Source organism: Acinonyx jubatus, chromosome D1 (genome assembly GCF_027475565.1).
Source record: "Acinonyx jubatus isolate Ajub_Pintada_27869175 chromosome D1, VMU_Ajub_asm_v1.0, whole genome shotgun sequence".
NCBI classification, from domain to species: domain Eukaryota; kingdom Metazoa; phylum Chordata; class Mammalia; order Carnivora; family Felidae; genus Acinonyx; species Acinonyx jubatus.
This window is the reverse complement of record NC_069390.1, coordinates 13,788,829-13,802,098: the sequence shown is the minus strand read 5'-3', so window position 1 is coordinate 13,802,098 and position 13,270 is coordinate 13,788,829. Positions and strand designations below refer to the sequence as shown.

General features: G+C 37.5%; 1 protein-coding gene across 1 annotated transcript; it reads right to left on the bottom strand.

The window, feature by feature from the left end:
- Positions 1-1,557: 1,557 nt before the first annotated feature.
- Positions 1,558-10,047, bottom strand: LOC106986170 (olfactory receptor 5M9). Its single transcript, XM_015084348.3, is given in 3 exon segments — positions 1,558-1,872; positions 1,874-2,494; positions 9,448-10,047. Coding segments are annotated over 3 exon segments (1,536 nt in total).
- Positions 10,048-13,270: the final 3,223 nt, after the last annotated feature.

The following is a 13,270-nucleotide window of genomic DNA, read 5'->3' as shown; positions in this document are numbered from 1 at the left end:
CAAGTAATAATACTCTCTTCTGTGCTTGAATTAGTCCATGTTGGTGGTGGTATTACCACAGCTATATGTTATTGCTCATTCTGCGAGTCCACCTGTGCACGTTCAATTGTGCACACCTTTTAATTGGATTACCATTTACACAAGAATAATCTCACTCACCAGGAATCGTTTATATTTCCCATTTTCCTCTACGCTGGTAAATCAGCAAAGTTGTCAAAGGTAGACAGAATCTATTCTACCTGCAGCCAGAATGGAATATAGACTAAGTAGGCTATAGGTGCATCAATCAAGATAAATTGAATAGTATAGTGATCTTTTGAGGATGTTTAACCAGGTCCAATGGGGTACCATTTTAAATGCTATTGATCAAGTTTGAATGCATGCTTCATGCAATAGCATTTGGTTAAACAGTGCTTTGGTATGACTGATCCATCTAGGCACTGAAACCTTGACTTAAGCTGCTAAATACAGAGCCAAAGAATGTAATATTAGTGGCAAGAAACTAGGATCCAGCAATAATTCCAAATCATAGCAACCAAAGATTTAATAGGACAAAGTCTAGAGGCCAAAAGTCAGATTGTATATGTCAGAATATTCACACTGTCTCTTTTTTCCATTATGATTAGGGACACAAAACTCCTTTGTTATAAGTATTCCCCCTTTTCACATCAGGATATTTATATCAGATCCCAAACTAAGGAGTAGAGTTAGAGTAATTAAACAGCTTATGGAAGGAGGAACATTGTTAGCTATCAAACAACCCATACCTGAGGACAGACCTTATGATTGTACTGAGACACGGGTTGAAGATCGTGAATGCAATTCCATTTGCAAAAGTCCAAGTATGGGGCGCCTGGGTGGCTCAGTCGGTTAAGCGGCTGACTTCGGCTCAGGTCATGATCTTGCGGTCCGTGAGTTTGAGCCCCACGTCGGGCTCTGTGCTGACAGCTCAGAGCCTGGAGCCTCTTTCAGATTCTGTGTCTCCCTCTCTCTGACCCTGCCCTGTTCATGCTCTGTCTCTCTCTGTCTCAAAAAAAAAAAAAGTCCATGTATCCATAAACATTATAGGACACTTTTTTTTTTTTTTGGTAAATCAGGGACCACTAACATCCTGAAGGTCATGAAAAAGACATGAATTCTTATTCTTTTTCTTATGAAATTATAAATTTCATATGGAACATAGGTGGAGAAGCATGTGTATGGAGAAAAAAAACCTAGGAAATCATGTTTGACTCTAATAAGGGCACATACAAATTAACTTATAATTAATTAACTTATCAACTTATTTACGAGTTCCTCCAATGACTACACATCCCAATTTTATATACACTGTGAATTACACCAATATGTCAGTTTGTCAGATGGTTGTACATACAAAATAAAGCAGTTTTAACAGTTAGAGTCCATTCATGGAGTAAAACATCACCTTGTTAGATTGGACCTTTTCTTGTATATAAGAGTCACCTTTAGAAAATCCTTGTTGCATTGGGACTTTTGTGCCTGGACATTTATTTATAACAGGTAGCAACATACCACAACAAATATTTTTTGGCAGTTTCACTGCCCCACATTTGCCTTGGCAATTGCTTTGTTGACTGCCTCTCTCACATCCTTGTTCCTCAGACTGTAGATCATGGGATTCAGCATGGGGATCACTGTGGTATAGAACACGGCCACCATTTTCACCTGCTCCACGGACTCTTCATTGGGACGCCTGAGATACATGAATATGAGAGTCCCATAAAACAGGGTCACAGCTGTCAAGTGGGACCCACAGGTGGAGAACGCCTTCTTCCTGCCCTCAGCAGAGCGCATCCGTAGCACGGTGACTACAATGAGGGTGTAGGATGTGAGGACCACAGAGAGAGAATTATGTGAAGTTAATTCCAGCAATAACAATCATCGTGTATTCTTTGATGTGGACCCCCCCACAGGCAATCTTGATGAGAGGAGGGTCTGCACAATAGAAGTGGTTGATTTCAAAGTTTCCACAGAAGTACAATCCATATGTCCAGAGGGTACATATTAGGCTAACAGAGAATCCATAGACGTAAGGCACAGAGATAAGTCGAACACAGACAATCCTGGACATTCTACTGCCATAAAGCAAAGGCTTGCAGATGGCCATGTAGCGATCAAAGGCCATCACTGCCAAGATATAGACCTCCATGTGGACAAGGGCAATGAAAAAGTAGCACTGCGCCAAACACCCCACATAGGAAATAGTTTTTGTCTCTGATAATAAATTTTCCAGCATTTTGGGGGTGACATTGGAAGAGAACCACACATCGACAAAAGACAAATGGCTCAAGAAAAAGTACATAGGGCTCTGAAGCTGAGGACTGATGCTGATCAGAATGATCATACCAACGTTCCCTAAAAGAGTGATCGTGTAAACTACTAGGAATATCACAAAAAAGAAAACTTGAAATTCCTGACGACTGGCCAAGCCCAGAAGAACAAATTCTGTCACATCCGTGAAATTTGGCATTGCCTTAACACAGAGCCAGTCTGTAGTGCCTATGGAGAGGAAAAAAAAATGAATGGATCTGTTTTTTTCTTGAAACTTTTGAGTCATATATATCTTTATTCTAACTCAAATCATTTAAAAATCAATGCAAATATTATGCCATGTGCAAGATAAGAATATGAAGGCATCATCAGTTCCGGTAGTAGATCTTATAGGTAATGGCCATCAATATTTGTTAGTTCTTTATCAGTAAAATAGACAACTACCTACATTGGTATCATATATTATTAAAAATGGACATTTATATTTTGCTAGAGCAGTATAATAATGTTAAAATCACAAGGCACACATATGATTCAAGTCAGACGGAAGGTTGTCAGGGAATGGCTAAAACCTATTCAACTTACGAACTTACACATTGGTGTTACAATCTAGTTACTGACATATTTGCCCTACCTTATGTCAGCATATGATTTATGCCTGCAACATATGAAAATCCTGGTTATATTTTATTTTGTTTGGCTAAACACTGTGCTTGTTTGAGTGCGGCACCCCCTATTAAAATTCTGTCAACAGATAAATATCATGAAGTGAAGTTTAGTTGACATGTTATTTCAGATTCCACTGGTTTTCAGAACGAAGCAATTCTACATCTTCTTATTCATTTTTCGCAGCTAATGTTATCACAAGGGAAAGTTTCCCCAAACAATATTTTTCCTATTTACTACACTTGCCCAGCTTACTTCTCTCAACAAGTAAAAACTTGCCATAAGTTCTCAAGGATGTATCTGTAGGCTTAGCACCATCTTGGGAGTTTAAGCTCCCCATAGTAATAATGGTTTGAAGGGCATATTACTGGTTTACCAATGGACCTTTGCTTATAATTGCTTATCCTAATTTATTCGCAAACATCAAAGCCAATTATATGGCTGATATATTTGTCATATCTAGAAGAGTTCTAAATTCTGGAAATCTGAGGGTGAACGAGACGTACAAGATTCTGGCTTGCCTCGTACTTTATTCTCATGGAAAAGGAGTAAGCAATACACAAGGATACCAGCAAGAGACTCCAGGGAGTGGACATGCTGTGACAAAAGTGCCACATGCTAGGGAGATAAGAAATAAGAGGAGGCAGGGCACAGACATACAGAGTGAGCAGAGATTTCTCTGAGGAGGTGACTTCTGAGTTGGTGAGGAACAGTGTGGAAATATTAAAGATGAAGGGCATGACGTGCAAAAGCTCAGAAGGAGAAGTATTTGCTTGGCATGTTGAAAAAGGGTGTTGCTAGAGACATCCTTTTATATATTGAAAAAATGTACAAGCTCTGTGATCACATTATGGCCCCTGCTATTAGTAACAGGATAAATTTAAGTGTGTTACTCTCTAAGAACTATTTCTTGCTCTTAAAATGTTTAATACTGGAATTAAAGATGCTATGGATTGGGCACATAACATAATAAGCATCGAAGGGTTTCTAATTATTAATTTTATGTTTTATTTAATTTGATTTCTTTTGACAGAGAGAGCGTCCATGAGAGGGAGGAGAGAGAGAGAGAATTTTAAGCAGACTCCACACTCAGTGCAGAGCCCAATGTGGTGCTCGATCTCATGACGCTGAGATCATGACCTGAGCAAAAATCAAGAGGCAGACACTTAACCAACTGAGCCACCCAAGCACCTTGATAAGCACCAAAGTTTTAATTCTAAGTCTCCCCTTACTATGTATTCCATGATTGTAACCCATCTTTTGTACCTTTCGAGTGTGAAAATACTGAGTCAGATGACAGCTGCAGACTGGTTGGGGACTAGAGGTAAGGGCAGGGATTTCCCTATGTAAAAACTCCTGACCCTACTTGATGCACCTATGATTCTCTAATTAACAGAGTCAACTTGTGTTAATGGTCCTACTATCTTTCTTGAAGTATAAAACACAGGAGCACCTGGATGGCTCAGTCAGTTAAGTGTCCATCTCTTGATTTGGGCTCAGTTCATGACCTCACAGTTGGTGGGTTCAAGCCCCACATTGGGCTGGACTCTGTGCTGACAGCATGGAGCCTGCTTGGGATTCTCTCTGTCCCTCTCTCTCTCTCTCTCTCTCTACTTCTCCCCTGCTCTCTCTCTCTCTGTCTCTCTCTGTCTCAAAAATAAATAAAAAGTAAACATTAAAAGTAAATAAAGTATGAAACCTGTAAAAAAGCATCAAGGTATCTAAGATGTATAAATTAATACTACTTCTCCAATTTTTAGTCCCTGCCCGTGTGTGCATTTCTTCTCCTCTGTACAAAATCATCAGCTCTGTGGTTGTAATTGCCCAGCTTGGATGTTACATATAACTAATACTCAGGAATGTTCACACTTACCATTTTTTTTATGGTGCCATGATCTCCAAGTCAGCTTTATAGAATACATTACAGTATTCTAATATTATAAAAACTCTTCAAGACAGATTCTTCTAGAGACAACAGTCTCAGCTTTATAATATCAGTAAGAATAGCGGACTGTTACCGAGTGCTTACCGAACCTTTTGCATGCAAAGGTCCTATGAGACAGGTTCTATCAGCAACATCACTTTGCAATGAGGAAACCAAAGCACCGAGACTGAGTACATCTCCCTGGTCAGACAACCACTAAACTGACCAGATTAGGATGCAAACCAATGAATTTAACTCCAGTGTTGTCCCCTCAATGACCTTATATTACTGCCTCTTTGATGACCTATTCTATTATCTTATTTCTTTACATTTAAAAGTTAGCTTGATTATCCTTCAAGACATAACCAAGTTATCCTTTCAACGGCCCATCCTCGATAAACTAGAAGAACTTTGTATGACCCTGGAGCAGGTGGAACCACAAAGATAGCAGACCATGGACTGCTTCTTTCTCCTCCTCAAAGTTTGAGCGATCCCACAGATCTGGGATGAGATGATCAAATGACTTCTGGGAAAAAGCCAGTTGATTGCACAAGTGCATCATCTGTCAGAACAACTGAGAAGATAAAATGTGTAGTTTACCAAAAAAAAAAAAAAAGTATTAACATTTGAGGAATTTCCCATGAAGAGAGACAATAGAGGTATAGTTACGAGTCGAATCATTCCCACTGACATGATATTCTCACCTCTATTCAAATATTTTTTAAAACAAACAGTGTGAAGGAGGCACCTGCGTGGCAACTAAGCATTCGACTCTTGATTTCAGCTCAGGACATGATCTCATGGTTCCTGAGATCGAGCTCTGTGTTCAGCTCTCTGCTATTGTAGAGACTGCTTGGGACTCTCTCTTTCTCTGTCTGCCTTCCCCTGCCCCTTCCCACCAAAATATCAATCAATCAATCAATCAATCAATAAATGCACAAGCAAGCAAGCGAACAAACTAAAAATTAAAAATAAATACAACAATGGGAAAATCAATGGTACTTGTAGAGAAGAGTGAATGGGTAAAAAATGAGAATAAAATGTTATAAATCCCCATTGTAATGAGCTCCCTATGATGTTTTGAATGGATAGAGATAACAATATTTCCCCATAATATAATTTCAAAAATTAAAGTACTGTGATAACAAATAAGTATGCAAAGAAAGTCTCAGTGGTATGTTAAAGACAAAGACAAACATGAGAAGATTTGACTGCATTAATCTGTGTTCAAAAACACACAATCTGCAGACCTACCTTCAGCAGAGAACATCAAAGGACAGTTTCCCAGTGTTTATAATAGAATTTTGAACACTGAGAGCATTGAGAGCATTTCCCCAAAGAGCTGCCCAGGTATTCATAAAAGGAATAATGATTAAAAGTCTGGAAGTATCTCAGGAGGGAGAAGTTAAGGACCGTTAATGAGAAGGGTAGTCCTTGTAGTAAAATTAAGAAATCAAAATTCTTGATAACATGATGTAACTTTTCCACCGTCACATGGGTTCTGCCTTCTTTCACTCAAACTTGGCAGTTATGCATCTCAGAAAAATATTCTTCTTCTTTTTTCTTTAATCTTTTAATGATTTATTCTTGAGACAGGGAGAGAGACAGAGCATGAGATGGAGAAGGTGGAGAGAGGGAGACACAGAATCTTTAGCAGGCTCCAGGCTCTGAGCTGTCAGCACAGAGCCCAACGTGGGGCTCAAACCCTTGAACCGTGAGATCATGACCTAAGCTGAAGTTGGACACTTACCTAACTGAGCCACCCGCACACCCCTCGGGAAAATATTCTTGGTTTGCATCATGACAAAGAGAGATAAATACACTTTATGTTAGAGCTGCTTAAATATAATGAGGCTGACAGATACAGAAATAAATGTAATACTAAGATTTATTTTTAAAGTATTTTACAAAGATATCTTGAATTCTCAGCAAATGGCAAAATTGCTTTAAGTTCTGTTAACGAAACTAGAATCATAGATATTATTAGCCCAACAAGACCTTTGAGGTTAATGACTATCACCTAAAATTAACAGGCAAATCATAAAAAATGATTTACCCAAGGTGACTAACAAACTGCTTTGAAATTTGCAAACTCAAGCAGGAGCATCATTTGACCTTTGACCTCGATGTCGTCACTCTTTGTATAACACTAAACTAACTCTCCAAAAAAGTTAACAGAGAAATCTTTTCATTTTTGAAAAAAAAAAAACACAAAAAACCAAAAAACAGGTAACAAAGATCCAGACCCACCTGCTCACAGACTACAAAGTATCAAAATACTTTAAAACCACACTTTGAAATTTATTAGTAATCAACAACTAATTTGGCACATCAAGAGCTCTCTAAATGTGGAAAATAAATAGTTGTACTGACAAAATTCCTTTTAACTAACCCCAAAAGTAACGTGCTAAATCTTACAGTCTTTAGGGAGTTTAAGTTTTGCAACCATAGACACTGTGGTACAGTATTATAATTTAATCCAAATTAGTAATTTGTATAAGTGGGAGTATTTTTTTTCCTAATGTTTATTTATTTTTGAGAAGAGAGAGAGACGGAGCATGAGTAAGGGAGGGAATGTTTATTCTCATACACATCAATCTCATTTTATATTTATATCTTTGAAGGTAAATTTATAATTACTTACATGTATAATTTAAGTGTGTATTACATTGTTATAGTTATGTATTTTCTACATCAAAACAGCAGTTTTTTTTGTTTGTTTGTTTATTCATTTACCAAGAGACTTTAAGAAAGTCCAAGGTTTGGGTTTTTTGGGGGGTTTTGTTTGTTATCTGTTTGTTTTTAATGTTTATCTATTTTGACAGAGCGGGAGAGAAAGAGCGCATGAGCTAGGGAAGGACAGAGAGGGAGAGAGATAATCTCAACCAGGCTCAGAACCCAACTCTAGGCTCTATCCCATGAACCATGAAATCATGACCTGAGCCAAAATCAAGGGTCAGACGCTCAACTGACTAAGCCACCCAAGTGCCCCAACAAAGTCCAAATGTTAACATCATTGTCTCATGCTTGTGTTTTGTGAAATGAAATATGAGAAATACCAAATTATGTTAACACTATCATGGTGAGACATGTTACCATTAGCAACAAATAGACTACCTAAATACTTTATGTCTTTCAGATACAAAAATTATTTCAAACTACTTAGCTACCTTATCTTAGTCACAGATGTACCAAGTATTCCCCAGGAATATCAATTTAATTTTTTAAGTGAACTCTAGAGAGCTGTGCTTCTATTCACCGATTCTACCCAGTCTTTAGTCAGATTGAAGACACTGTCAGGGGCATGTGAGAAGTACAGTCTGGTCACTGACCACCTTGGCATTGAAATACGGCAGTTATTGGAACCTGTAAAAGAGAGACACTTACCATGTTGTATCTCTCTTAAACACCAAAAAAGAAAAAATCTAAAAGGGATTAAATACAATAGGATAGCTATTTTTAATGGGGTAGTCTCGGAAAAGACCCACCCTTCATCTTGAAAAAAGCATTTGTTCTCAAATGGTCTCACCACTGTAAGCCAGACCGCCATTTTGATGTCACCATACTAGAAAACTAAGTGAAATATACTATTTTTTTTGGCCCCAATTTACTCTCTAAATAGGCAAACTGATAAGTATATCCCAAACTCATCCATTGCATTTTTTTAAGTAAGAAAAACAAAATCTTTTCATTGTAGCTAAGTATTTGAACAATTGCAATTAGTGTACCAGTGGACTTTGGCTCAAATAACCTTTTCAATGGATTAATTTATTAAATTTTAATTAATCCTCACTACTTACATCAACAGGGATAGATCTATCTCCTTTTTTTTCTGAATTCAAGACTTCCTCTTTTTTAATTTTTAATTTTGTTTTTACTTTTTAAAAGTTTATTTAAGACAGTGCATGTGCACACGTGAGTGAGTGGGGGAGGGGCAGAGAGCGTGAGAGTGAGAGAGATAGAGAGAGAGAATCCCAAGCACGCCCCACACTCAGCACAGAGCCCCACATGTATCTGGGTCCCCATGACCCTGGGATCAAGACCTGAGCCAAAATCAAGAGTTTGACACTTAACCAACTGAGCCACAAGGCACTTCCTCTTTTTTTTTTTTTTTAATTTTTAATGAACAAAATCGTTAGCTTTTGTGAAAAGTCTTTAAGCGATGCGCTGAACAACAACCTGTTGATGAATGCTTATGAAAACACAGGAGATACCATTAACTGAATTTTATTTTATTTTGTTAAGCATGTTCTGCTGGCCACTTTGCTCATGGCTTCTTTCACATCCTTGTTCCTCAAACTGTAGATCATGGGATTCAGCATGGGGATCACTGTGGTATAAAACACAGCCACCATTTTCCCCTGCTCCACGGACTCTTCTGTGGGACGCCTGAGATACATGAATATGAGAGTCCCATAAAATATGACGACAGCGGTCAAGTGGGACCCACAGGTGGAAAAGGCCTTCCGCCTCCCTTCGGTTGAGCGCATCCGTAGAATGGCAATGAGAATGAACAGATAAGAAATGGTGACGACACTCAGAGAATATGTGAAGTTAATGCCTGCAAGTATGATCATTGTATATTCTTTTACGAAGGTCCCAGCGCACGCCATTTTGATGAGAGGTGGGTCTGCACAGTAGAAGTGGTTGATCTCAATTCTCCCACAAAAGTACAAGCCATATGTCCAGAGGGTTGCTGCCAGACTAGTCAGAAAACCATATATGTAAGGGAAAGAAATCAGTCGAATACAGACAGCTCTAGACATTTTGCTGCCATAGAGCAGAGGGTTCCCAATTGCCATATACCTATCAAAGGCCATCACAGCAAGAATAAAAATTTCTACATGGACAAGGGCAATGAAAAAGAAACATTGCACCAGACAACCAGCATAGGAAATAGTTTTTGTTTCTGATAACAGATTTTCCAGCATTTTAGGGGTGACATTGGAGGAAAACCACACATCAACAAATGACAAATGACTGAGAAAAAAGTACATGGGGCTGTTAAGCTGTGGACTGATCTTAATTAACATAATCATGCCAGTGTTGCCCACCACGGTGACAATATAGACCGCAAGAAAAATGACGAAGAAAAGAACTTGCCATTCCTGATGACTGGTTAATCCCAAAAGAATAAACTCTGTCACATCGGTGAAATTGAGCATTTTCTGAATTCTAATCAATATTGTTATAAATCTCAGCGATAACTAGAAGGAAATAAATGTAAAAATCAGGTATGGTTTGTTTAGTAATTTGTTATCTTCCTTTATGCAGTATCTATGACTACACTTTGCCATTCTTTACAGCAAATTTTTCTTCTGGGCACTTGGTATGTAACAGGCTTTGAAAGTTACTGAGGTGAATAAATAAACAGGACCTGACAGTTATACCAAAATATCGTGATTGAAACATACTAGTACTAAATATTGTGCTTAGCCAAATTTCTAAGACTACTTCTTAAACATCTCTTATTTCCAATACTGGTGTATTTTGTAGTTTCGTAGTTTAACATATTTATGAAGGGCTATAGTTCTCCTTTTAACCCAACTCCAAAATAGTTTTTTACCTTATCACTTTTTCACCATATGCATAAAACATGTTCTCCATGATTAGGTATGGAAGCCACTTAATCAAATAATTCGCCAGCCCTAAGTGTCAGATAAAAAAATTATTTTTAAGCTAACCTCATACTTGCACTCATTTATGTTCAAGAGGGACAAACTTACGCACATGCTTACATTTATATATATTCCCTGGGTGTGGACTCTTTTGAATATCTAATATGTAATTACAATCTACTAAATATTATTGACTATAATGTTCTGGAGATAAAAAATATGTAAAACAAAGATGTTAACATCACAATTTACAGTGGTATTTATCCAAATAAGCTTTTAAAACTATGATATATTTTTACAGAGTTATAGTAGAGTCAGAAATTGGGGATTGTTTCACTCTACTTTGGAAATCCAGTGGAGCTCTGGAAAAGCATCTTGGATATTTTGAAACTTATTTTCAATTTATTCATTTTCAATTTTTTTTTTGAGAGAGAGAGAGCAAGAGATCAAGCAAGGGAAGGGCAGAGGGAAACAGAGAGGGAATCTTAAGCAGGTTCCACAATGAGCGCAGAACCCAAGAAGGGGCTGGTTCTCATGAGAGTGAGATCATGACCTTAGCTGAAATCAAGAGTTGGTTGCTTAACTGATGGAGACACCCACGCTCTCCTGAATTTATTTATTTTCAAATTTTTATTTTACAAATGTAGAGGTTGTTTCATATAAACCTTTTCCCAGAACAATATCACCCAAATTATTTTCCTGAGAAAACACTACCATGATGTTAATAGGTATTATGGAGAAAAATCTGCAAGTGCTCATTTAACAAATAATAATGAGAAATCTTTATATCCTATCCAATCTCTTAGCGATACACAATCTACCTACTAAAGGTAGACTGTGAGAAGTCCTGTGGGAAAGAATTCTGTTATACTTACCATAGCCAGCATTTACTTAGCTTGAAAATGATAAAGATAAAGAGAGAGAGAAAATGAGAGAGAGAGAGAGAGATTCCACCAGCATCAATGAACATTCATGTTCTGTAGGACACAAAGTGCACTTCTATTTAATAAGAATCCTGAGATAGCTTTTCAACAGGACACTGAATTTGTTGGAGATGGTATTGTATCGTGCCCTCCGAAGGCTAAATGTCATTTTTAGGGCAAATGATGTTTCCAAGACCTTTGTTTTAATTCCAGCATTACACTTTGTTCCACTACAGTTTGATGGACCCTATCCATTGTTATCACCAGAAGAGATAAGAGCAGGCATGAAGATACATTTCTGACCATAATTGAATAAACAGACTCTTATCCACAAAGGTAACTTCCACCCACCCCTCTTGGAAAGAAAAATTTTGTTGGGAGAAAAGAGAAAGCTACCAGCCAAAGTCGATGAGATTGGGACTATATAACTCCAGAGTCTCAGGCGAACTAATGAAAACTTGAGGTGTTAGCTAATGGCTTAAAGATTTTAAAGAATAGTAACAGTTAAAGTTGTCTAAAATTGGGTGAACTGTTTTGAAATACATCTGTCACAGATTTAATAATTTTATCTCTAAAATTCTTTGTTTTATTATATATAGAGTGTCACCCTTTCTATATAACGTCTGTGTCTTCTCCCCATCTACCCCCAGCCCCAAGGCTTCATGCTCCCTTTATGGGGCTCATTCTCCCCTAGAATAGTTTTCCAGTGGCCAATTTGACATGATCATTTAGATTTAAGCATGCATAGATACACAGAGATAAACTACAGCTTTGAGAATGAATGTGATTGCATTGAATTAGACTTGAGCATCAGACTACTATGCGTAATGCAGTTTCCTTTAACTTACCTTAAAGAATAACCAACTACACTTGCTGTGTTATTGGTCAGCTCACTAGTCACAGCATGTGTGCTAATACGTTGGTCAAAATTATTTACCTACCAATTTATCATTCTTGTCACAAAAGTTGAATTACCATGTTAAAGGAATATATTTGCAATGTAATAAGTAAAAGATGACATCAAATCAGGGTAGAAAGTAGTAATATGGAAATATATTTTGTTTGGGGTTTTTTATCACTATTTTTTTTCCAATATGCACAGTAACGGTGCATAGCACTTAATGCAACTTCCATAAAGCTAAACGACACAAATAAAATGATAAATCATCTGCATTACGACTAGCAATTAAGTGAATATGATGGATGGTGTTGCTTTTCTCCGGACAGGGCGATATAAATGTGTTGCAAACTGTTACTATCTATTACCTACGATGGCTGAGTTCTTCCTGCCATTACTTTTCCTCTTTTGAATTTCCGTGCAATTGTTCCCACATAAACATAAACTTCATTTTAAACTAATCTTAAACATTGAAATCCACTAACATTATAAACTGGTTTTTTTTTTAGCTTTGTCTTCCAGCCTTAAAAAAAAAAGTTGTGTTCATTTTGGGGAGAAAAGGTTATTATCAGGCAGGAAGAAAACGTAACAAAATATTTCCCCCCATTTATTGGATGCACTTTTCATTGCGTTGCTATGTTCTCAGGTTTGGAGATACTCTTTGAAGGTCTGGGAGGGGGAGAAAATGTGTGTTGGGAGATACTCTTTGAAGGTCTGGGTGGGGGAGAAAATGTGTGTTGAGTATTTATCTCAAATGTGCTGCAGCATTATTGTGAGCTCCTGTCATCAAGTGCAGTCCACGGGAACAGAAGCAAAAGAGTCCCTCAACAAGAAGAAATTGGCTTTTGAAAGTTTTACAGGTTCACATCCTAGAGAAATTATTGAAAATATATTTTAGACACCATTGTAGATGACAGGGAAAGTACAAAGATGAAGAGAGCTTCTGGAA